The sequence below is a fragment of the Lissotriton helveticus genome, chromosome 3_1, assembly GCF_964261635.1.
Source record: "Lissotriton helveticus chromosome 3_1, aLisHel1.1, whole genome shotgun sequence".
Classification (NCBI taxonomy): Eukaryota; Metazoa; Chordata; class Amphibia; order Caudata; family Salamandridae; genus Lissotriton; species Lissotriton helveticus.
The window spans coordinates 1173367404-1173393916 of record NC_136061.1 but is presented as its reverse complement, the minus strand read 5'-3'; the positions used below and the strand labels follow the sequence as shown (position 1 = coordinate 1173393916).

The 26513-nt window shown below is 45.7% G+C and overlaps 1 protein-coding gene across 2 annotated transcripts in view; it reads left to right on the top strand.

The window, feature by feature from the left end:
• NCAPD3 (non-SMC condensin II complex subunit D3) overlaps window positions 1-26513 on the top strand; it is a 764397-nt gene that overhangs the window by 477433 nt on the left and 260451 nt on the right. For both annotated transcript variants that reach the window (XM_078681814.1, XM_078681815.1), the window contains exons 18-19: window positions 11057-11154; window positions 11255-11370. In XM_078681814.1, coding sequence (XP_078537940.1) covers window positions 11057-11154; window positions 11255-11370 — 214 coding nt within the window. The remainder of the gene's footprint in view (window positions 1-11056; window positions 11155-11254; window positions 11371-26513) is intronic.

The following is a 26513-nucleotide window of genomic DNA, read 5'->3' as shown; positions in this document are numbered from 1 at the left end:
TTGGTTGGTTACGTGGGTGCTAAGAAAGGTCGGGCGGTGCACAAGAGGACCATCTCTCGGTGGGTCGTCTTGTGTATCAAGGCTTGTTACTCCTTGGCAAAGAAGGAGCCTCCTGTTGGGCTGAGGGCCCATTCCACTCGGGCCACGGCGGCTACTACTGCCCTGGGCCGGGGAGTCCCCTTGCAGGACATATTGTCAGGCAGCTACGTGGGCCTCGCTGCACACGTTTGCAAGACACTACTGCCTGGACAGCCAAGTCCGGAGGGATGGCTTCTTTGGCCGTTCCGTCCTCCAGGACTTTCTGGTGTGATTATTGGTTCGCAGACCCACCACCGGGGTTGGTATTGCTGGGGTATCTATTCTAAGGTAAGGAATCTAATACTTACCTGTTTCTTTCAGATGAACAAGTTACTTACCTTCGGTAACAATATACCTGTAAGAAACAGTAGTTAGTATTCGATTCCTTACCGCCCCACCCATCCTCCCCGTTCTGCGAACTGATATCTAGGGTTAAGGTCATCCCCTTTCAGGGCCCTAGTTTCAATGGCACCAGTGTTGGTTTTTAACATGTCTCTGCGTTTCTGGCGCGGAAAAGAACTGACGTCAGCACGCGGAGGCGGCGTCTAAGTACTCCGCAACGTCATCACGGCGCCCACGACACCGAGCCGCAGACGACGCCTACCGACGCGCAAGGGTACTGCTACGCAAAAATTTCCGGATCCAGTCTGACGCCTGGGGATATTCTAAGGTAAGGAATCTAATACGAACTACTGTTTCTTACAGATATATCGTTACCGAAGGTAGGTAACTTGTTCATATATTCCAGTGTGCAACTCGTTAGTAAACCAGGATATCATTTTTCTTGTGCCGCAGAAGTCTAGTGCCTTGGTGTATGTACCGCATGTGACAAAAACCAATGAAATGCAGACAGAAAAATGAAATGGGTGATATCTTCTACCAAAACCTTGCACACAATGCTAAAAGTGTCGATATAGCACAACAGAAGCTTTCTGTTAAAAAACAGACAGTTCTCTGATACAACATTTAGAGAGCGTAATTGTGGTTTACACAATGCAGTGCAAACAAATATCACGTTGTCACCACACAGTCCACCTGGATGCCGCTCTTGTCCTCGTACACATGCTCCTGGTCGCTGGCACCGCCTTGGGGGGAGGTCTCATCCTCCTCAGTGTTGCGGGGGTAGCCCTTGTCCATGCTGTTGATGTCCCCATTGGGGTCTCCCCAAGCCACCCCTGCCATATCTCCCTGGGCCACCAGCTCCCGGAGAAAATGGTGTGGCCTCGCTTCAGGAAAAAATGTAACCGGTGGTGTGCAGGGATTTCTGCACGAACTATTAATGTTCAACTCTGGCAGCACAGTCCGCCGCTTTCTCTCCGTCGTGAAAAAGACTTGCATTAAAAAGTAAAAGGTTCACAGATGAAAAACGTGCTTCTGGATGCAGAAGGGGTTGAAAAGGGCCCTCCAGCAGCAAAAAAAGTTAAACATTTTAGACGTGAAGGGGTCTCTCGCCTGACAAGCTTCCTACACGCTTCCAAAAGGTGCAGTGCAAATGGGAGGGAAGAGGCGACGAATGTGTGAACAACACAGGCTCTCAGGCCATTGGTGACAGGTCCGGGAAACACGTCCGAGAGAATGACATTTGGGACCTGCCTGGTACAACAAGGGCTTGCGCAGCAGCAGGGGGGGGGAGGGATTTACTTGCAGGAGTGATAATTGCAACCAGATGGTGCTGCGCGCTCCCGCAAGTGAATAGCCACACATGGCCATGTTGCCGTTGAAGGCAATGGAACGCGTGCACGTGTTTGGCTGAAAAGCCATTGCGATCCCAAAAGGTCTTTTTGCCTTAGAAGCGTATGCGCGCTGTGTAGGCGAGACCTAAAAATTACTGTGTGCCAGCAGGTTGGATATAGTTATGCAGGTTGGATATAGTTAGTTGCTAATATTTGTGTTCCCATAGCAGCACCGGGAAGGCACAGACCTTGTGTCAATGACTCAAGTTTGTTGCTGCAGAGCCTGTATTTGTTTGTGTTTGGTTTAGATTTCCAAGATAGTGAAGATGCCAGTGATGGAGTTTGTCTAAAATGCCACTACAGTAATTTAAGCTTATAATAGACTGAATTGGTCCCCTAAGTATTTTTGCGGCTGCAATTGTTTATAGCTGTCGATAATGAGCCAAGCAGGTCTTTTATGGCTAAAGGGATATTTGTCATTTTGCAGTGTGAGATAGTTCAGATTTTTATTTATGGCTCTTCTAGAGCCAGCATGTTAGATGTTTTTCTCAAGCCTTTCATGTGTACTGATTCCATTACTGACTGAAAGTAAATCTTCCAAGAGTTACTGTAAGTGCCTTGCTCTTCAGTGATTTCTGACCAGAATTACTTAAATGTTTGGCCTTCTCGTCCTTTTAATCCATAGTAATACTTCAGGGAAAAAGACTTCAGAGCAAATTGTTGGTTTATACGGACACGTTTTTGAGCTTTAGAGGAGTTTCTAGGGAGTTTAAATAATTGTCTGTAAAAACATTACGTTGTAAAATATTGCATAGTTGGCTAGGCTTTCCAGGAAAGGTTTCAACACCATATGGCATTGTGGAAGTTTGTTTGGTTTTCACGACTCAATATTGGATTGAGGGAGGGATTTGAATTGCATTTTGACAGAGTTAAAGGAAATCCATAATTATGTAACCTTTAGTTTAAGCGTTTGTTGATGTTGTTTCCAGCCTCCACCTGCCTTGTACCCGTACAACACTCCTAGATATTTACATTGAGTGATTTTTGCTATTGATATACTGTCTATGTGCCATGATTTTATTTTGCCAATCCGCCAGTTAAAGATGACTATTTGGGCCTTATGATAGGTTATTGTTAATTAGTGCTCCTGGTAATTTCGAGCTAAGTAATTCAAATAGCTTCTGTAAAGCCACCCCTGTTTGGTTTAGTAGCATAAGGTAATCTGCACAAAGCAAAGAATGAACAAGGTTTGGGCCCGTTCGGGCTGATAAGTCACGGCTGCATCAAGCAGATGTCTCAAGTTTGCCGAGTACAGGTTAAACAAGAGCAGGGCTAGGTGTAGGGCTAATACACATCCTTGCTTCAATCCTGAGTTTGTGTAGATGTGTGCATACAGTGTTTCATTAGTTTCTTTTTCTACTCTTCCCCAGGTTGATATGTAAAGATGTTGTATCACCTGAAATAAATTGTTTCTTTTAAAGGCAAATGTCTGGGCATCGGACATAAGGGAAACTGTAACTTATCTTTGTCTTTGATCAAACAGCGAATGTCAATTGTACTGCATTGGTAACAGAGCGAAGAATGGATAAATCAAGTTGCCTGCTTTAGATTGAGGCAACTTTTTTCGCTTTTCAGTGATTACCAGTTGAAAGTTAAAGATTCTTCCTAGCCAAAGATTTGACGCTGCTCCTGTACAGCCACTCACAGATGAGCTGTATACTGAACACTGGCTTGTGCCCCTTGTGTAAGAAAGTCTTTCCTCATGTGTTGTTGGTCTCTCCTCGTAGTAACGGTGCCTTGACTGATGTATGGGAACATCAGTCACCTTTATCATTGCACAGTACTTTACTATTGTTGGTTAGCCACCACAGTATTGAGTCCTGAATGGATTCAACAGCTAATGTGAGCCCAATGGTCGCTGGGCGTATCCTACTGGTACCGGCACAACTTCTGGGCAATCATATTGGCTTATTTTATATACCAGCATGTAGATTGTAGGCACGGTTCTATTTAACTTTGAGCAAGGTTTCAGTGGAAATTCGCATGTCTGCATACTAAATACTGCCTTCCCAGCTAAGTGACATGATGTTGCCTGATGCGCTATTTTAATTTTAGGGATAGCACCTTGTTGCAGATTAGCAAAGGAATTGTTGGTCTCTTGTAGTTTAGTCATAGATACTTTAAGGATCCTATTTCTTTTGCCTGCTGCTGTATAGATGTCTCCACCCAACCACTCCTATTGACTTTGCTTCCACATCTATCATGGAGGTTTCATTGCTGTATACGGTCTTGTGAAGACTTTCTAAGTAAACTGAAAGCGGTTTGTCAGAGGCGGGTGGGCCCGCCTGCTAACTCCGGTCGCACTTAACTTCAAAAACAGGTGTGTTTTTTATCCCAAATATCATGTATGAATTCCACCTTTTCATGGGTTCTTCAGTATTTATTTGTGCCAATTACATCATTGGCTAATATAATTACTTTTCGTATCTGTAGGAAGGTAGATCCCTGACTATGGTTGCCCCCAACTTTTTGCCTGGTGTTTTGCTGGTTTTCTGACTTAGTTGACCTGGGGCCCTGCTATTCAGGACCCCAGGCCTACTGCTCTCTCTGTAAAATGGATTCCATGTACCTTAGGTACATACCTAATTGGATACTGAGGCACCTTATCAGTCCATGTACAGTGTACCTTAGGTACCCAGGGCATAGGTGTACCCAGGGCCTACCAGGGGCTGCAGCATGTATTATGCCACCCCTGGCTGGCCATCCAAAACTGACACAACTGGCTGCTTGACAGCTGGGGCAAGGTGGTGTAATCACCCCTTGCTTTAGATATAGTATACCTATATCTAACCCTAAAATGGACACACAGATCTCCTATCAGTCACTCCTATGGCAGGCCTTAACAATCCTGAAGGCAGAGTGCTTGGAATCATGTGAGATAGTGCTCTGGCATGAGCTGAGCCTGTCTGCGGCTTTCGGGATCCATCCCTTAGCCGTTTCCATGATATCGCATACCATATACTCTTAAGTGCATTATAATCCTCGCGGTTATATGCCAACTCTGGTATCGCTTTATCAAAACATGTCGAGTAAGGTGTCATACGAATTGGAATACTAACCCCTCGCCAATTCTGGCGACGGGGTTAGCATTCCACCCTTCTAGAGGGACACGACATGTATGTAACCTGTAACCCCGGTTAAAGTCAAACAGAGCCTTAGCTCCACAAAATGGATGCTGCCACCGAGACACAAGTCTGCCCTCCTGCTGCTGGGAGTCCTCCCAGAGCAGGAGGCAAGGACAAAGGGTTTCTTGCCAGGGGCGGTGCCAGCACCGTCCCAGACAGGGTTTTGTGTATTCTAGGTAGGCAGGGCTACAGAGGAAGGTGACTGCAAGTGGCACCCCGGTGCTCACTGTGCATAGGCCGGCTTGAACCAGTTCCAGGGGCACACCAGACCCTGGGCTGGAGAAAGCCCGCCAAAGGAGAGGGGTGTAACCACCCCCCTCCTGGTCCCACCCATAGGGCAGGACTTAGTCGCGTGCCAGCCCCCTTTTTCAAGATAAAGGTAGGAACTGGCCCCCTTCCAAATTAGATCATCTTTGGAATCAAGACACGACTTTCTACGAAAGGACTTCAAGATTTCTTCTTCAAGATTCTCCCTTGTGACTAAGGAGTAGTCACCCTGCATCCGCAGGCACCATCTTAAGAACACTGCGGTCTGCTGTAAGTCCTTCCTCCGGAATCCGACTGCCCAGCTCGACGAGAACCGGCTTCCCTGGCACCTCTGACCTCTACCCACCTCTACAGCAAAGCTGAGAACCGTGGGTGCGACAAGACCTCGAAGGACTGGCCATCTTCAAGACTGCACGATTTCTTTCCAGCACGACCGCCGAGGGATCCTCTGGTGAGTGCTTTGGGGTCCGAGAAGCCCCGACCCTGAGCAGCCCCAGCACCGAAGTTCAGCCTCCCAGCATCTCCACGATCTGCGTGGGGCCCTTCTGCTTTTTGCTGCTCACCGCGTTGTTTGGCTACTAGCCCGCTGGCTAGTGGCCTTCTTAACGACGCCCGACGACATCACTACTGCTGGTCTGGTTGCTCCAGACTGGCCCTTGCTCCCTTCCAAGAGAGGAGCACCCTGGACCCTCCTGGTCCACTCCAGACGCCATTTTAGGGCCACCGCGTGGGCTTGAAGTTGCCAAGACTTGTCACCCCAATCCTGGGTCCAGCGACGTCGACAGCATCATCCATCGTGGGACAGCTCGTACCTCCATCCTGGTCGCCGACAACGCCTCCTGGTCCGTGAGACTGCAGAGCACAGCGTCACCCACTCACCTAGTCGAGGTGACTACCATCCGGTGCCCTCCTGGTGCCACTTGACTACTGGCTAGTAGTCACGAACTTGGTCCCCTCTGCTTTCAGGTGTCATCCATCTTCGATCCAGGCTTGGATCACTCGAACAATCTTCACTGGTCGCCTGCCAGCAACTCCTTCCCTTCAGGCTCCTGGTTCGTCAACGAAGAATCCCGACGTCTTTTCAGACCTATGCAGCTGCAGCCCCTGGGCTAGGTAACTTCGGCATTTCGGTGCCCCAACATAGCCTCACTATCCAAGGGTCCAGATCCACTTTCGTTTTTGACCTACCTAGTCTGGTTCGCCCGAGAACACTAACTTTGTGAATACTAGCTTCCATAGGCTTTTTCCCGCCTTACGCGTGAGAGTTCCCACTCTGCACGTGGTGTCCCTAGGCCTCCTGCTCCTAACCTGAGTGTTCAGTAGTGTAGGCCTAGCGTTTCTAAAGCCTCTGAGAATCGTTACTTACCTGCTAGTAATTCGCATTCCACTTTTGTAGTATATGGTTTTTCGTGCCCCTCGGGCATTTGTGTAAATTGTGCGACTTGAAGTATTTTTATAAGAGTTTTGTTGTGTGCTTAGCTCCCTGTCTCATAAAGAGCCAGGGTAGTCTTGTTGTAAATAAATACACTGTTTATTTTCATAACAACTTGTGTGGTGTCCTTTCACTGGGTGTTCAAGGGGTAATGTGATGGTAAAACAGCTGGCTTAACACGCCCTCTAGAGTCTTAGCCTTAGACTGCTCGTATCCATGCTACTAGGATAGCTGGTCTATAAGGTTGACTTACAACCAATCGTCAATAAGGGTTGTTTGGACTGATATATAGTGATCACTAGAATAGTGAACACTGCACATCAGGCCAACTTCTCACAGTATCCAAATTGAAGATTTTCAATTTCTAAATCCTTGATTGACAATTTATTCAATTAAGTTGACGTTTAACAGAGGTTAGAAGGTCTTATCCCTGATTGCAGCAGATCCCCAAGTGCTGGACCATGAAGGAAAATCTGCTGTAGCTGGTTACAGCATGGACACTGTGGATGGTGTTTCCCTGTTTACGCTATAGATTTCAGCAGACCCATGGGCTCAAAGTTCACCAGCAACTTGTCCTTTTGTCATTAGAAGGACATGGTTACCAACTTGGAGCCCCCGCAGCATAGGGGAGTGTTACCCTAAAGTCTGTTTTTCAGGGCATAATGAATCCTCCTGTTAAAATGTAAAGCAGCATTGGCTAACGCACCCATAACATATATTCAGGAGGGCGCCACCAGGCTGGGAAACATACTGTGGCAAGGAGCTTGGGCACATAGATACATTTTCATTGACTTCTTTTAATCCTGAAATTTCTGTTGGCCTTTCTCATTTGCGATAATGTTATTGGAACAGATGGGACCCGAGCTTTCATCCCTGGGGACTGCTGAACATAGGGATCTCTATTATGCATAGGTACTCAAATATTCTGGCAGAGGCCTGTGACCAATTATGTTTTCACTATGTTATTATTTACATTTCTTTCCATTTCATAACTTTATTTCGATTTACATAAAATCACAAAAGTTAAAACAACATATACATAATTAAGATAGTGGGACAACTCATTGTGGTTATCAAAAGACAGAACAGTTAATAACAGTTTGTTACATTTCGAGCACCATAAATGTCGATTATAAAACTATAAATAGGTATAAAATCATTAAAAACAGACCCATAAAAAGTGGCCTGCAATCGAAGCTTTGTATTTACAGTGAAGGGATCGTATCTGTGTGGGGAAATACATAGTGGGTGTTTCAGAGTACAGGGAAGCCTGTCATGGGGTAGGCTGATGACTATGCCTCCTCTCTTTCCAATGAAGCACCCATACCCAGCTTAGAAACTTTGCTACTGAAACTACAACCGGTCCAGCTACTGATGTTTTGAGGATTCTAAGAGCCTCAAAGCTGGACCTAGTACCCAAATTGCCGCATGTAGGTGTCAACCATCTAGATCTGGGTTTAGTATAAGCTGGACAAACTAAGAAAATGTGACCTAATGTTTCCGACATGTCCTGACAAAATGGGCAGTTGCTGGATTTTGAGTTTCCCCATCTAGCTGTAAAAACATTAATAGTAAGTGTTCCCACCCTGAACTGATGAAATAGTTTCCTATCATGGGTTGATGAAATTATGTCCCAGTACCCCTCATAGTTTGGTCACTGCTTAAAGTCTAGAAAGACATTAGACGGGGAAGAACTGGGGGAAGCCACAAGACGCTTCATATTGACCATATAGTAGACCAATAGGCAGCTTTGAGCTCTGTTTTAGATGGAAAGATACTTTCGGCTGGGGAAGTCCACGGGTGGTTCAGCCCCATGTCTGAAAGTATATTTTTAACACACCTGAACCACACAAGTTTCCTGTTTACATCCAAATCCCTGACTTCCACCAAAGCCAGGGCATAATGTGTGAGTTCAGGGGTCACCCAGAGTCTCCTCCAATAGGCAACCATCCTGTAGTGTGCCGCGTCCCTAGTTGGTTGACACCCCAAATCCAAATAAAGAGGTACTAAGGGAGTAGACTGGGGGAGACCGATTATGGATCGTAGAAATTCATTCTGAGCCACAACTAAACAATCCAAATTCGCGTATCCCCACAGCTCAGCCCCATAAAGTATTGAGGCACCAATTTTAGAGTTATAAAGCTGGAGCACAGGTGCTATGGGTTTTCTATAAGATTGTCTGTGCTCCTTAAGCAGAACCCCCGTGAGTTGGGCATGCCTAACTGCAAGGCAGTCTATCTGCGTCTTCCACTTTAACTTTCTATCTATGAAAACACCCAGATAGGAACAAATCACCGTTGTTTCCAGGATACCCTCATTCATTCGCACGGCACCAGTAGCCTTTGGGGAGTTTGGCAGGACCATGTACTTTGTTTTGTCAACATTGACAATAAGATCATGGTCCATACAAAACTGCACAACTCTGGACAGGGCACGCTGAAGGCCCTGTCTGGTCTTAGAGAGAATAAGGGTGTCGTCCGCAAACATAAGTAGCGGGATCTTAATCCCGCTAGAGTTGGAGCGTCGGTAGGGAAATCCTCGAAATATTGTACAACCCCGTTGATGTATATTGAGAAGAGTGGGAGCCAGGACACACCTTTGTCTCACCCCTTTCTCGACCGGAAATTTTTGTGTGGTGTTGCCCCTCGCATCCCATCTGACCTGGGCATAATTGAAAGTGTGAAGTTTCAAGACAAATGCCAAATGTTATTATTTGAGATGGTATGTATGTCTGTCCAAGTCCTCTTCATTGTTGGGGCATAACCCAGGCCTGGGGGAAGAAATAGCTTACATATGTTTTCCAAATCTCAACTCTGAAAGGTTGGTGCACAGCAAGTTTCCATCCCTCTGCGTGATAGCCAGGCAATTTGAAATGATTATTCCCAATATGTACGTCCTACCTGCTACTGTCACACACTGAGACATCACCGAGGACCTTCAGAATCCTGATTGGAACTAATCCAGACACACACTGGATGCCCCAGTACACTTGGCTTCCACCTGTACATAATTGCTGCTTCAACCTCAGATTTGTTTTCAGACACTGTGTAGACTACGAAACCATAAAATGGTACAAAATATTTCTAAATCTGTTGAAGAATGGAAGATCTAGTTGCCTCTAATTTGCTGACAGGAAGTACGCGCAAAAAAATGAATGTATTGTTTTCTGCATATTCCATAAAGTTGTAATTTTTTTGTAAGCTCAACATGTTTGTTAGACCTTTCCAGTCAGTGAAAAAGAAAGCTGTTCTGGTGGTTTATAATATTCATTCAAAACCATTTCCCGAGGTGGAAATATAGAAGTGCATCTGTTTTTTAATTAATATATTGGCCTTGAGAAAGGCTGACAAATCATGGCCAGTGGTTGTGTCCTTCCTTTTCACTGAACCAGCATATATATATATATATATATATATATATATATATATATATATATATATATATATATATATATATATATATATATATATATATATATATATATATATACATATACATTGATGGCATCTGACGAAGGAAGTTGTTCCGAAACGCGTTATGCCAGACTAATTAAACCTACCTGAAATTGGCCCGATGTGTCCCTTCCGTTTATGTATATATATATATATAATTTTGTCTTTATTTTGATATAGAGCATTTGGCAAACCAAATTGCTTGTTAGCTTAAGGTGCTAAATAAATTGTTGAAAATATTAATGCGGTAGTCCTACTCATTTGTACCTTGGGCTACAGTGCCCTCCTGTTACTTCACCTTCTGGTTTAGAACGTTCAATGAGTTTTGAATGAAAGGATTTTGGGATTGCCTGTGCAAGGGTCACTATTAGTCAGTGGTATTATTTTAACTATGGAATTACCTCAAAACTCTTCCTACATTTTTAGTTTGTCCTACTGCTGATTGTAATAGATTATATTCCCTGTATTGTTCTGGGATCAGACTTTACAAGTCTCCAAAGACTTATACCGGTGTAATGAGTAGAGACCTTATTTTGGGGCTTGTGGTGCTTTCTAATCAGGCACCCATTTTCAAGGCACGCAGACAAGCATGACTATCAGAGGAATAGCCTGTACATGGTTTGAGTAGTTAAGTCATTTTACTAAAGTGTGGTGTCATTTTTGCCATTGATATACTTGACTGTATATCAAATGCAATAAGTATTTTGTACTTGAGAAGGCGTCTCAGATGCATGTAGCATATTGTTGTTATAAACATGCTTGTTTTCTATTATATCTTGCCTGTCAAACACCCTAACATTTGATTTTTGACATTCAACCTTTCTTCATTACCTTCATTCTATTATAGAGTTATATTCCATATTGTAGCCGTACGTACTCTTGACGTCATGATAACAGTGTTATTATATGAAATCTGTCGCATGTCCGTATTTGTTCTCAGTTTTAACTGATATTTTTCTATGCTCTTAGGCATAGTAATGCAAGTACTACCACTACTGGGCATATATTGGATGTCATTGGTCACATAGCCAAGCATCTTCCTCCAGGAGGCAGAGAACGACTAATTGGTGAGTAAATCAGTCTCTTTTTCTTGTCCTGTTTTAGTGGCTCTTCTGGACGGTGCTCCTTATTAGTGTTTTTGCACACTCACTGTTTTCCTTGTTACAGATGATATTAAGACTCGGCTTAAAGAGTTTCACTCGGTCCCTGAAGTGGTCAGTCCAGCAGTTGAGGCACTGCAGAAGCTCTGCCATGCTCAAGCCAGTTCACCTGAGGAGACTCAGGTGGGTCCTTATGTTCTAACCCAATGCACATGGAGCACTTCACCTAATTACAATGAATGCTGATCATTAAAGAATGCATCTCTACCTCAATGTGAACACTCGTTATCCAATTGTCCTTCTCTGGTGGGAGGAACTGATGTTTGTTTTGGTTGCAAGTAGAAGAACCCCTTCAACTCTCCTTTCTTCCTATCTGCCTCCGTTCTTTTTCATGGCTTCCCACCCCAGTTGTGACCATCATAAAGTCTCTGAACCCTGTGAGGTTGTCCACCTTTCTGTTCCTGATGTTATCCTGTTCCCACATTGCTCCATAGTGTCTGCTCAGGCTCCATTGGCATATCTGAGAAAGAAGAATTCTCATGTGAATTGAAGACGTGAGGGATAAAACCTTAATCGAGAAGCCCGCCATGAAACTCTACTATTCCCTGCATTTATATGCACAATCAGCCAAAGAAGGAGGAGAGGTGATGCTAGACTATGTAATTCAGCCATGAATATGCTAAATCATCATTAAAGACATTCTGTTGTTCCGGATTAGGGTGTGTGTCTAGGTCCTAATATCTAGGTATATGTAAATTCTCCTGAGGGTGCAGTAGAACCTGCTTTCACTTTCCAGATTACCAGAAGTCGCAGGTCAATCCTTGAGAATTACTGCTCCTCATCTGCCAAGTACACACTAAATAGCCTGGGGAACTCTATGTTTCTGTATTAATAATGTCCTGAATAATTTCATGTTTGGCAGTGAAGGGACAACAACTTTTCAGCTTGGTGGCATAAGTTATGTCCACTTTTAATGCCAATAATGCACACAATTATCCATCCTGTAAGAATGTTCATTGTCACTAGTTCATAAATGCCTAGTGCTTAACTTAACTCTCAAAGATGGATACAATAGTGATTTGGGCCTCGATGAACATGTGCATGAGCTATTACATAAAGGTTTAGGGGATTTGTAAAGCTCATGACTACCCTTGGGCATCTCAGCGCTGAGGTGAAACAAGACAGGCAGATGTTAACGCATGAGTTTAGGTGAAGAGCCATGTTTTGAGTCTCTTTTTGAAGGACACTTCGTTTTCAATTATTTGGAGTTCTGGATCCATACTGTTGCACAGTTTGGGCACCAGGTGAGTGAATGACCTTCTGCCCCACCTGGCTCCCTATAATCTGGCAGGATTCATCAGAAAGTTCGAGCTTGACCTAAGGTGGCGATGGGGTGAATAATGTGAGACCAACTTTTGGATCAGGGAGGGGCCTCTCCCATACATGGCTCGGTGAGCCTAGCTTATGGATTTAAATTTGATCCTGGCTTGGACCGGAAGCCAATGAAGCTCCTTCAAGGAGGATCTGGCTGAATAGTGTCTGGGTACATTCAAAAGCAGTCGTGCAGCTGCATTCTGTACGACTTGCAGTCAAGTTCAAGTTCATAAGCTTTTATTCGATTTGCACATACAAATCATACAAGCATATTAAAATACATAATTTTATAATGATAATACACGATATTCACACAAATAATACAAAGAAGGAGAGTAGGAAACGTATGAAAAAGCTAGTGGGCAACAATAAAAAAAAATTTTTTAAAAAGCCACATACCTAAGTTCTTTAAGGCTGTTTAAGGAGGGGGGGGGGGGCAATTAGCTGGCCAAGTAATCTCGGACAGAGGGCTGAAGTTACTGCCCAAGATCATTAGCTCGGTTTTGTCCCCATTCAATTTGAGGCTACAGTCAGCCATCCAGGATTCGATTTTTTTCCAGGCAAGGGACAAGTTGTCTATGGTCCGAGTTAAGGGAATCTGAGATTCAGACCACTAGTTATGTGTCATTCACGTATGACTCGATAGAGAGGCCAAATTCCTGTATTATGTGGGCCCAGGGGCTAAGGTATATGTTAAAGAGTGTTGGACTTGGGGAGGATCCCTGAGGGACTCCCTATGGAGCTGAGGGGGAGTCTGACGTGAATCCGGCCTCCATGCATTGGAAGAATCTCCCACTCCGGAATGAGGCCACCCATTGGTTAGCTGTTCCTCTAATTGCAACAACCTCAAGCCTTTGGATCAGCACTGTGTGGTCTACCGTATTGAAAGTAGCGCATAAATCCAATAGTACAAGTGCAGTGGCTCTCCCTTGGTCTGTGTTTTGGTCGGAATCCCATCTGGGTCTGCTGTATGATCCTGTTGTTTTCCAAGAAACAAGAGATTGTGCTGTTTGCGTGTTTCTCTGCGATCCTGCCTAGAATAGGCAACAGGGATATTGGGCGATAGTTGGCCAGAACGGCAGGGTCTAGTTGTGGTTTCTTTAGCAGGGGTTTGATGATGGCATGTTTCTTCTCTTTGGGTACCTTGCCATTTTCGAACGAAAGAGTGAGTAGATTGGAAAGTTGACTAAGCACAGCTTTCCCACCCTGGACAAGAATATGGGGTGGAGCCAGGTCTAGAGGAGAGCCAGATTTAATATTCTGTAATAGGGAGCCCACCGGTTCTTCACTCATTTTCGGGAAGAACAGGAGGGCAGGGGAGGTGGGGTGGGGAGGTCCAGCTTGTTCTCTCTGCCTTGGGCAGTTTATAGTGCTGTTGGGGTCCTCCGGGGTACCTAATTTCTTTGTGGAGTTAGGGTGGAGGGAATTATAGATATTTTCCACGTTACTCTTGCAAAATGAGGCTAGCCCATTGCATCTCTTTGGAATTTTGGGAGCTGTTTGTTCCGGTGTCAATTGTGGTAAGGGATTTGACAGTTTTAAAGAGCTCCTTAGAGGAGTTGGAAGACTTTTCTATTTTACCTTCAAAGAAGACTGCTTGCGCTTTCCTGATGCTCTTGTGGTAGTGCTGTATGGCTAGTTTATTGGCTACTTTGCGCTCTGGGTCATAGGATTTCCTCCAGTTACGTTCTAGCCTTTTACAGCTCTTCTTTTGAGCGACCAGGGTTGGGCAAAACCAGGACGATCTATTCAAGTTTTTTTTGCATCAGAGGTCCTGGCGTCCCGAAGTTCCGATCTATGGAACCATTTATCCAGGGCAGCCAGTTGTTATGGGCCTCTTCCACGTCTTTAGTGTCTGGTGGTGCGGATGACTCAAGATCTGTGATCCAAGACTCGGGGACCGTTCCAGGCCATTTACGCCCCACTTCTATATGTTCTTCTTTATGGTCTTTATGTGAGGTTTAAGGAGGCGCAACAAGATCAAGAAATGATCTGTCCCAGGCATCCGCTAGGGTGCAAACACCTCCAGTCTGGGGCCGTTTGAGAAAATGATGTCTAGGATATGGCCTTTTTCTTGAGTGGCGGAAGGTACCAGTTGTGAGAGCTGTAGGGCGCCCAGGGCAGCTAGGCATCTCCTTGCTGACGGGTCATTGAAATCATCCAGATGGATATTAAAGTCACCTAGCACTGTGAGGGCGCTTTTCCCTATTAGCATGCTAGCCAGCGTTTCAGGGGCGGCTTCTAAGAACTGTGTACAGGTCCCTGGAGGTCTGTAGGTAAGTCTGCCTGAAGCCTGAAGGGATAGTCTGAAGGCGAAGGCCTCGCATTTGTCGATGTTAAGAGGGGTGGTGGCACACGCTGTGTTTTACAAATGATTGCGATGCCCCCTCCTATAGTTCCGGCTCCATCCAGGCGCAACATTTCAAAGCCCTGGTGAAGGGCCTCTATAATCTCTGGGGTTGAGCTTTCTCGGTGCCAGGTTTCAGTTAGAAACAGGGCCTCCAATTCTTCCTCCTCTATTAGAAGTCTAATCTCTACTGCGTGCTTTGGGGGGATCTACAGTTAATTAGTCCCATCTTCCAAAATTTCAGATGATCCATCCTATTTTCTAATCCCTGTCCAATAAGCACCCTGGTCTCTGCTGTGAACCATTTTGTAATGGCGTCCTCTGGAAGATTCCAATCATTGACCTCAGTTTCTAATCACTCTCCCACTTTCCGTCCTCCTTTTGCATACTCATTCATACCAATCTCATTTAAATCTTAAAGTCCCCCAAATATTGGCACAAAATACCTATATCATATATGAAAAAGAATTGAAATTTATTAAAAACTAAATATTTCAAAAACGCATCCAATGAAATAAATTCACTTGATCAGAAAAATTACAGTACATTCAATATATAAATACAGATTCTTTCTCCTCTCCAGTTAAAAACACATGAAATGTATAAAAATCTATTGCACACGAGTATATACAGACAATATCCTTTGTCTTTAAGTGCCACAATCCAACACAACCAAAATTCTGACCTATACACCTTGTTGCCTACCACATTCTATGCATCTAAGGTGATAGATGAACAGTTAGATTTGTGGCTGTACTATAAGCGTCGACGCGTTTCGAAGGTACATTCGCATAAAACCTTCTTTCTCAAGACTGTAGGATTATAACTACTGTTCTTATACATTCGAAAAACACAAATGATACAATTAAAACATGACCTCTGCGTATTTGTCTCATAGATGACTATGTTCCTTAAGCATTTCTGTCCTTGTAAATTCAATTGTGAATATGCATAAATATACAAAATACATATATGAAAAAAGAACATTTTATGCCAATACGTTGACCCTATGTTAATCACCCCACACACTCTCTTGAACCACATTCTTTATCACCAACTATACCTTACTGAATTTGTGTGGTACTCTTTGTTCTGCTTGGAACACCTCTATCTTTCCATTCACATATTACTATACCTTCATTTAGCATATTTGCCTGTAATTTAGTTTTGTCATATACATAAATCCGTTTACTTACATATTCATCTATTAGATATAGTCACACTTACATGAGGCAATGTAGACCTCGTCTACCCCAAAGATATACAGACTCCTCCCACTTGGGCTTCTTCTTGTGATCACGTTCCCGTTGTCTGGTTTCTAAACTGGGAATGCAGAGAGAAAGAGTATGGATTTAATTACCTACTCTATTTCTCACTTTTCTTAACCTTGCTTTCTCCATACTATACTTAGGAAAACTTCCTTCATACTTACTTAATTCACTTATGACAGAGCCATACATCTGATATTATGCTTAGGACTAGTCGTATTCTGGTGACTTCTGCATTAGTATTGATTTAAAATTCGGCTGTGTGAATAAAATAAGGCGTTTAAGTAATATGAAGCCCTTCTTTCTTAAAACATGTATATTCTTCTCTTACTATTTATGCCTACCTTCAATTAAAAGCAGTTTTTTCAAAAAAACAATTTCTCATTTTTATGGAAATATTCTCAAAAGCAGGGATGTCATATGAGACTGTTACGTACATGTATCTCTCCTGATTAGAAATGCTTTTCAACATTTCAGGCTCTGAAATAGAAGCACAGACCAAACAGCTCAAGGGCAGCACTTTTCTCAAAGAGTGCATACTGGGTGGAAGAGCTACAGTGTTCATAGCCAAAAGCTCTGTGTTAGTGTACATAACAGGTTTTTTAGGAACAATTGTGGTTTGGGCAGGGTTCCTGGCCCCTGGTCCCAGGTAGGCGTGGACGGGCGCAGACGGGCTTGCCTTGAGCGTTGGCGCCATCCAGAGTTTAAATGTAGCCTCGGGCAGTGCTTCGCGTGAGGACTAGACTTCCGACTTCCAAGATGGCCATCGCCTTGTGGCCACCCAGAAGTGAGGGTGTTCGGCGATTCTCTCTCAACACAATCCGCTATAGAAGCTGCAGTGGACCGAGGAGTCTCAAGTGATGTGAGGAGTTGGCAAGTTCAGGTATTTAACAACCGATTAAAATATTTAAAAGGCAACTGGTTTTCATATGATCAGATTTGGGTGGGCGGGCGCACAAACAATTTTGAGAAATGGAATCCTGGCTCCCCAACTACTGGAAATGGGCTCTTGTTGCTAGTTTTGGGGCAGATCAATTGTGAAATATTGCACCCAACATAGAATGTTTCCTTACTCCAAAAATGTTGCACTACACATTCTTGACTAGCTGATCCTTGAGGGGATGGTGCCAGGTAAGTAATTATGGATAGTGTACCTATACAGATAATGGACAGTAAATCCGAACACAAATGAATTATTTCTTGAAATCGACTATACACAGATTATGAATGTATTAATTCTGTAATGCTCGGAAAGAAGGATTTACCTTTGCATGGATACATTTTGGTTTGGGAGCACTTTGAAGCCTTTGAGGCATATTGCCTCTTCATGTAGAGTCTGGATCCGGAGATTTTTTCTTGAACAAATACCCCTGCGCATCCGTAGGTGGCGTTTGTCGACTGCGTGTCCATTGTCAGCATCGTGGTTGCTGGGATGACATTGCGGTGCCCACTTAGACGCCACCACTGTGCGCTGACATCAGTTCTGACCAGACTTTCCACGCCAGAAGGGCAGAGCCATGAAAGACACTGACCACTGGTGCGCCTCAACTAAGGCCCTCCAGTAGAGTCTTAGTCCTAGAAATCAGTTCTCAGAGTGGGGAGGTCAGGAACCTGCAACTAACATATGTCTCTTTCAGATACATCGTTACCGAAGATAATAACTCTTTCATTTGAAAGAGATGGATAGTTGTAAATTCCTTTACTTAGAATAGATACCCCAACTATACCATCCCCAGAGGAGGGTCTTGTAGGAAAGTAGAATCTGCTTCTTATGGTTGCCCCCACTTTTTGCTTCATGTGATACTGTTTTTGACTAGTCTGACTGGGATTCTACTAATCAGGACCCCTGTCTATCCTTTTCTCCCTAAACTGTTATTCCATGTACTTAGGTACACACCAGATTGGATACTGGGGTACCCTTGTCAGTCCCTAGTATATGGTACCCATGTACCCAGGGCATGGGTACCCCAGAGGCCTCCCATGGGCTAAAGCATGTATAACGCCACCCATGAGTGGCCATGCAAAATAAAAGTACAGGCCTGCCATTGCAGCCTGTGTAATGTGGTGCATGCACTTCTTACTTTAGATATAGGTTTCCTACAGCTAAGGGTCACTGCGCTTCAAACCTATAAGTCACCCCAATAGCAGGCCTTGACAGTCCTGAAGGTAGGGTGCTTGGTTCTAAGTGAGAGGGTGCCCCTGCGTGAGCAGGACACCCCAGCAGCCTACGTAGTCAATTCTCCCTAGCTGTCAGTGTATCAGCCATTTTCGACATATAGAGTGGCATTATGCTACCGCGTAATGACCAACTCTAAAACGGCTGAAAGTATCCCTATTGTGTTTGGTATCAAACATTGTGGAATCATACTCCCACACTGGTAACCAGTGTGGGGGTATGTATGATTCCTCCCCTCAGAAACAAGCTTTGTGAGGTTCCAGGTGTTCCCGGTACCAGCCTTCTAGTCCCAGGCAGCCCAAAATGGTTGCTGCCGACCAGAGACACATTTGTGCCCTCCTGCTGCTGAGCCAAGCTCGAGCAGGGGTAGGCAGAATAATAGGCATCCTGTCACAGGGAGGCGTGACCACCTCCCAGACAGGATTTTGTGTATTAGGCCTGGGTGGGTGTGCTTGCCAGTGACCGAAAGTCTGCATGAGGGGTGCATTTGGTGTCCCTCTCCATAGTCTAGTTCAAACTAGTCCTGGGAGTTGTTGGCTCCTGCTCTGGCGCGAAACTGGACAAAGGAAATGGGAGTAACTGCCCCCTGTCCTGACCCTCCCCTGGTAGGGTCCCCTGAATCTGTCTAACTGTCTCCCTTGGGTACAAAAGGGCTTACCTGGCTGTATGACCCTAGATTTGACGTGGACAATATTCTGAACCAGAAACCCCTGAATCTTGACTGTCTGGACACTCTGGACTTCGTTTGGGCCAGACTTCTTCTCCCTCTCAGTCTGAAGCATCGTCTGTAACTGTGCACCATATAGGCTCCGTGCAGGACTTGTGGAGCATCTAGGACAACTTAAGATATCTCTCTTGGAGTGAAGGAGTCACTCCCCTGCAAACGCAGGCACCACATCATGATTGACTGGTCTGCTGCTCCTGAGCTCCTACGGACTCCAAAGGCTCCAGCAACACAGGAGGTGGGTTTCCAAGTCTCTCGAGGTCCGAGCTGCCCTCTCACCCAGTTTGAGGTCAGAATCCTTCAGTGGGGGCTGCAATACCCGTACCCCTGTGCACCATGTACTTTTGCAAGTGCATCTGCCTGTTGGCATTTCCAAAACAAGTGCACTGGGCTCGGAGTAGCACCCACCTCTGGCACCAGTTCCTACAAAAAACTCCGGCCTCCTCACACAGAGTGCTCCGTGGGTTGCTGCTTTGTGAAACTGCTCGAGGTTCCTTAGCGATTCCTGTGCTTCCGGCCTTTGGGTCCTCTTGAGGGTCAACACTGCTTTTCTTGGGCTCCCCTGGTTGCTCCAGGCCAGCCCTGACTCCCCTGTGTTTGGTGAATCTCCTGGACCTTGCTTTTCCGAACCGTAACCTTTCTTGACCTTCCTTGTGGGTTGCCGCTGCCAAGGCTTGTGTGCGCTCCAGCCGGACACCGACCCCTCAGCACTCGACATCCTTTGTGGGACAGTTCGCATTCGGCGCTTCATCGTCCTTGACGTCTCCTGGTCCCTGTGCTGCAGAGTCAAGAACCCCCTCTTCGCACCTGAAGCACCCGACAACGGTGGGCATTTGTCTACCAAGCCCCTGGTCACTCCTCTGCTTTCAGGTACTCTTCATCAAGAATCCACCTTTGGATTCCAACTGACACTTTTCTTTTTGCCAGCAGTGGCTCTTCTTTGAAGTCCTCCATAGAGTTTGACTGTGGTTTCCGACGCCACTTAAAGACCTATGCACCCGGCTTCCCTGGGATACGTAACTCTGGTACTACGTTATCCACAAGTGGGGTGGCTCTCCAACCTCCTAACTTCCATGAGGTTTCTTCGAAGTCCACTTAGAAGGCTGCTCTCCACAGCTACCACTTGGATAGCTTCCCAAGGTTGTCTTAGACCTCTTAAAGCACCATAAGGGTTGTTTGGCCTGGTACAAGGTGCCCACTTTAGTTAGAGTACAGCATATTCAAGACCAACTTCTCACAGGTTTGCAAACCAAGTTCACAGAAGAAAGTCCTGGAGGACCGAACGGGCAAGATAGCCGTCCCTCCGGACTTGACTCTACAGGCAATAGTGTCTGGTAAACATGTGGAGAGATGCCCACGTTGCTGCCTGGCAGATATAAAGGAGTGGGACTCCCCATGCCTATGCAGTGGTTGCTGCCGTAGCCCTAGTGGAGTGAGCACGCAATCCCACTGGAAGATCTTCTTCGCTAAAGCACAGCAGATCTTAATACAAAGGACAGCCCAGCCTTTCTTGGCACCCACATAGCCAACAAAGAATTGATCATCTACCTGGAAGTCTTTAGTGCTGTCAAGGCAGAATGAAAACCCACGTTTAGGGTCCAGATGGTGGAGTCTTTCCTCGTCCTAGGAAGGGTGGGGCAAAGGTACGCAAGGTGAAGGATTGTCTTATATGAAAGGGTGTAACCACTTTAGAAAGGAGCGAAGGCCTCGCTCTAAACACCACTTTGTCCGTATGCACAGAAAAGACAGGGGGGCTTGGAAGATAGAGCCTGAAGCTTACTCACCCTGCGAGTAGCTGTGATGGCAACAAGGAAGGCAGTCTAGAGAGTGAGGATCCTGAGAGGACAGTTATAAAGAGGCTCGAAGGAAGCACACATAAGACGTGAGAATAAGATTCAAGTCCCTCTGGAGCATTATGAAGGGAGATGGAGGAAACAAATGATTAATGCCCTTAAAGAATCTGTTAACAATAGGAGACTTAAACAAGGATGGTGTATCTGGCATCTGAAGAAAAGCAGAGATAGGTGCAAGATATCCTTGGAAATTGCCCAGAGCAGAGCACTGCTGGGCCAGAGAGAGTATATACAAAATGACCTCTGAAAGAGTGGTAGAAGGGGAATCTACAACCTTTGCTGTGCACCATGCTACAAACTTGTTCCACCTACAGGCATATGCCGATTTAGTGGAGGGACGCCTGGCTGCCAAGATGATATCACAGACTTCGGGCGGAAGGTCAAAAGCGGTCAACTGTCGCCACTCAATCTCTACTCAAGGAGGTGGAGACTGTACAGGTTTGGGTTAAGAACCGTCCCCTGCTGCTTTGACAGAAGATCCTCCCAAAGGGGCAGTCTGATCGGAGGATCGATGGCCGTTCTCAGAAGCTTGGGGTAACAGACTCTTTGTTCCCAATCCAGAGCCACAAGAATAAACTGGGCCCGGTCGCGCTTGATCTTCTTGAGCACTCTGGGCAGAAGTGGGACAGGCATACAGGAGGCCGCAATTCCACTCAAGCCGAAAAGCATCGCCAAGCGAGTGCCGCCGACATTGCACGTTCTCTTCGGTGGTGAAGAGACCTTGCACCACCTCTGAATGAAGACTGCATTCGTGATTGATCAAGCACCGACAGCTGAGTTAGTCTGCCTTGGCATTTAGAGAACCCGCCAGGTATTGAACCACCAGGGTTATGGCCGGATGTTCCAACCATGTCCAGAGGCGAAGAAACTCCACACAAAGGATCCACAACCCCACCCTGTTTGTTGCAGTACCACATGGCGATGGTGTTGTCTGTTAACACCTGCACCACTTTCCCTTTGAGAGAGGGAAGGTATGCCTTCAGTGCCAGTCTGATCACCCGGAGCTCCAGTAGGTTGAAATGGAGCCAGGACTCTGACGGTGACGAGACTCCTCTGATCTCCGGCTCCCCCAGATGGCTGCCCATCCCAGGAGTGACGCAACCGTCACTACTGTTAGATCTGGTTGGTGAAGGGAGAGGTATTTGCCTCTGATCCAATCTTGGTTTGTTAATCACCACTGCAGCTGTGTCACAGTCCCCTCTAAAATCTAAGGTAAGGAATCTACACCTAACATAGGTCTCTTCCAGATACATTGTTACCAAAGGTAAGTAACTGGTTCTTCACTGTCACAAATTCATAAATTCCTAGAGCTTAACTTTACAAATGTTCTCAAAGATAGCTACAATAGTATTTTGGGCCTGGATGAACATGTGCCTGAGCTATTATATAAAGGACCATATGATCAGATTTGTATTGAGTTTTCTAACATAGAACAACCGCACCCTCTTGTCTAGCATTTTCATATGCAGTATAGTTTCAGCAACCAGCACAACACAACATGTTTATGTATGTTACGATGAGTATACCCCCTTCGCCCTTTGAGCCATGCCATAACCCTCCTCCCTCATATATCATTATTATGTGATAGTAAACATGCCTTGTCGTCTGATATCAGGACCGGCATCTGGTACATCTTTCTGGCATTAGTAGGTTTGTGTTTGTTTGCTTAAGTGCAGTGCCCGTATGATTTGGCCATCCTATTGCACTGCTGTTTCAGTTTTGGACATTATGTGAATATAAAATGAGTTTACATGTCTAATCCCGTGTAAGTCTTTCGCTTACTCAGAGGTATTGGTGTTCAGGGATCAAAACCAGCAGGTGAATGGCTCCCAAATAGCTTTAGGTCCGGATCTGATTGTCATTAGCTCTCAGTAGCATGTCAGCTGTTCTTTGCAGTGTGCAACATCTTTTAGGCAGGTTTGTATGTCCGGTGTGGACCCTCCACCCCAGTGAATAGCCACTTGGCGCTTGGCCAGCAAAAGCAACATTGCTGCGAGCCGTTGGCAAGCTTTGGGAATGCCACACACATAGCCCAAAATTGCCTTTAAGGGGGGGGAGGGGACCTCCTTAGCTCCTGCCTGTATGTTTTCTATGTAATAAAATACCGCTATCCAGAACCAGGTGAACTGTGGACAGTCCCAGGCCAAATGTAAGAAGGCATCCTCAGGTGCCCCACAGCGCCAGCACCTGTCGCCTGATCGTACACCCATGTGGTGCACTTGCACTGGGGTGCGGTAGATACGATGCAAGAATTTAAGGTGTATTAATTGTAGGCAGTAGTTTGAGAGAGCTGCTAGAGTTGACCATAGCAAAAGGCCCACTGTGAATCTAGCATGGGGGAATCCAAGTCCGCGTCCCAGGAGCTACGTGATATGGGGGCAATAATCGGAGATGTTGGTTGTGTGATAGTGTAAATGCGCGTTATTAGTTTCCACACAGATGATTCTGTGATCATGTACTCTAGTGCCCCAGTAGCTGGGGAGTGTCAGGGAATGTGTTGTGTAGTTCATGGCAGTCGTCTCGCAGCTGGAGATATGAGTAAGTTCAACGGTGCCTCCTTGGGGGTCCTGGTTAGTTGGTGTAGGGGGAGAAACGTGGCTTATAGGTAAAGATCTGAGAATGTGTGGATATGCATCTCATGTGCCCGTACTATCATACCGCGATCCATCAGCGTCAGGATTTGAGGACTTTGGGCTAGTGGGTTGGATGGCGCATATAATCTGCTCAGTTTCGCAGCATCCGCAGTTCCTCCCACGCCCATCTCAATGTCTGTCGTGTCTGTTTCTTGTCTAGAGTGTTGATAGTCTTTGTGTAAGGCCGTGGATAGTGGTAAGGAGGAGTACGGTCAATCTCAATGGCCACATTAGGTTGAAATGGCGTTGGGTACTGCCAGAAGTGCAGGAATTGCTCTTGTGCCCAGTATGCGTATTATTTAAAGTGTGGTGCACCCAGGCCGCCCTGTGCTAGCGGTAGTGTGAGGGGTTCCCATGAAACTCTGGGCTGCTTTTCTGCCCATACTAACTATATCATTGCTGATCTGATGCGCCTCAAAGTGTCCAGTGAGTGGCATGGGAATATTGATGAAGAGGTACAGCAGCTTGTGGAGAATTATAATTTTTCCTATAGCAATGCGACCTACTAGGGATAAGGGCATCCTCCTCCATATGTGGATTCTGTCATCTGTCCTTGTCATTACTTTTCCTTAATTAGCATTCCACATTTCCTGCATATCTCTACTTATTCAAGTGCTCAAATACAGCATTGAGCCGTCTGCCCATGATATCGGGAATTCGAAATCAAACTTGTTTGTGCCCTTGGTGAGCAGAAGTAGTGTGGATTTGGCCCAATTTATTTGAACTCCTGAAAGGCCCCCATATCGAATCAGCTCGCGCGTCACTTGTACGAGGTTCTCCTCAGGGTTGCTACTATAAAGCGTGATATCGTCAGCTTACATAGACACTATCAGACCCCTGGTGGTGAATCCTATACATTTGTTAGCATGGTGTTGTCACAACCCTGCCACCAGGGGCTCCATGGCAAGAGGCAGGGGGGATAACGGGCATCCCTGGTGGGCGCCCCTTGTAATATTAATTGGTTCAGATATTAGTCTATTGACCCTCACTCTGGCAGTGGGATATGTGTATAGTAGTTGGATTTGCTGTATGAATGTTTGACTTATCCCCAGTCGGTCTAGATGTGTGAAGAGGAATTTCCATTCCAAAGACTGAAATTCTTTAGTAGCATCGAGCAGTGCGGCTACCGCGGTGACATGTGGGGCAAGGTGGTGCATTAATACAAAGATGGTGCGTAGGTTGTGAGATGTGGAACGGCCTGGTATGAAACCTGACTGGTCTGGTCGGACAATTAGCGGAAGCAATGATTGCAGCCTATTCGACAGTAATTTAGCAAAGATTTTATTATCTAGATGTATTGATGACAGTGGGCTGTATGAATCACAGGATGTTGGGGCCTTGTCTGGCTTTAACAATGTGACAATGGTGGCCTCCCTCATGGACGGTGGGAGGCCACCTTTTAAAGCGCTTCCTGGAACACCGCCAGGCGGCGAGGGGCCAGGAGTGTAGCATATTCTTTATAGAAGGCAGAGGTGAGCCCATCCAGCCCGGTGCTTTGTCACCTGGGTAAGCTTTGTATTACTCGCTGTATGTCCTCAGCAGTGAAAGGCTCATCCAGATAGTCTTGTTGTGCCCTGTCTAGCCACAACAGCTCGAGTGTATCTAGGTACTCCAATAGCTCGGAGTGTTTAGGGGACATTGTGCTGTATACAGTTGGGCATAGACGCTTTTCATGGTCTCTAGTATACCTGATGGCGAGTGGTCTGGAGTGGTCACCTGTGTGTATTTCAGTGATGTTTAACGAAGCTCTGGACGGGCTGAGCAAGTACGGCAGTGTCTTTCCGGGGCGATCGCCTTCTCTGTATTGTCGAGCCTGTACGTGTCAATGTAGGAATTTTATTTCGATCTCTGCTTCCTCTTGGAAGGCTGTCAGTTTCTCCCTGATTGCGGCCAGCAGGTCAAGGCTATGAGTTAGAAAATATTGGCTTTCTAACATGCGAATGTCGCCCTTCAGCTTTGTGAGGGTGTTGCAGATATCTCTGAGAACCCCGGACTGCGAGGCTATGCACACCCTGCTGATCACAACCATAAAGGTCTTCCCCCAGTGTGCCTGCTGAATCGACTGAGTTTTATGTTTGTTTATGTTTATGTTTTTGCCATTTATAAAGCGTGACTTATACCCGCGGGCGTCTTGGCGCTAGAATATTTGCACGAGTGTTTCATTAAGTTCAAAATATTCTATAATATTTCTCCACATATCAGCCTTGAATACCGCGTCTCATAGTGCAGTTGGAGATGGGCACCATGTGAATGATCTTGCAGGGAACTGCGGGACTTGAAGCGTGATACGTACCCGCGCATGATCCGATAGCGTGCGTGGTAAATGTGAAGCTGCTGTGGCCCAAGAGTGAATGTTTTTGGATGTCAACCAGAAAACTAATCTGGACCAGGCTTTGTGTTGGTGTGTTATGCAGGATCCTTCCGTGACACCTGGGTTTAGTAGTCTCCTGGTATCAACTAAATAGTTGTCATGTAGCTGTCGCCTGTGGATGATGACTGCTGGATGCGCCCACCCTGTCCATCTGGTCTGTCAGAGTCACATTGAAATCACCACCCCAGAGTATTGTGGAGTTCCCTAGTGACTATCCCCTTCCAGACCTAGGTGAAAAAGTCTTAATCTGCGTTGTTAGGATCATAAATATTCACTATTGTTATCTGCTTGCCATATAGTGATCTCTTCAATAGAATGTATGTACCTGCTAGGTCAGTGATGGCATGGTTGGTTTTCCATGGGAGACCCTTACAAATTAGTATCGCCACCCCCTTGGAGTAATTAGAGTAGGCAGATGCATATATGTGTCCCTCTCCCCCCCCCCCCCCCCCCCCCATCCCCATCTACCAGCTTTTAGCTTTGCCGTAGAGGTTTCTTTCAGGTACGTCTCCTGCAGAAGACAAATATCCACTTTGTGTCTAGCCAGGTATGAGTGGACAAGCCGCATTTTTCTGTGGTC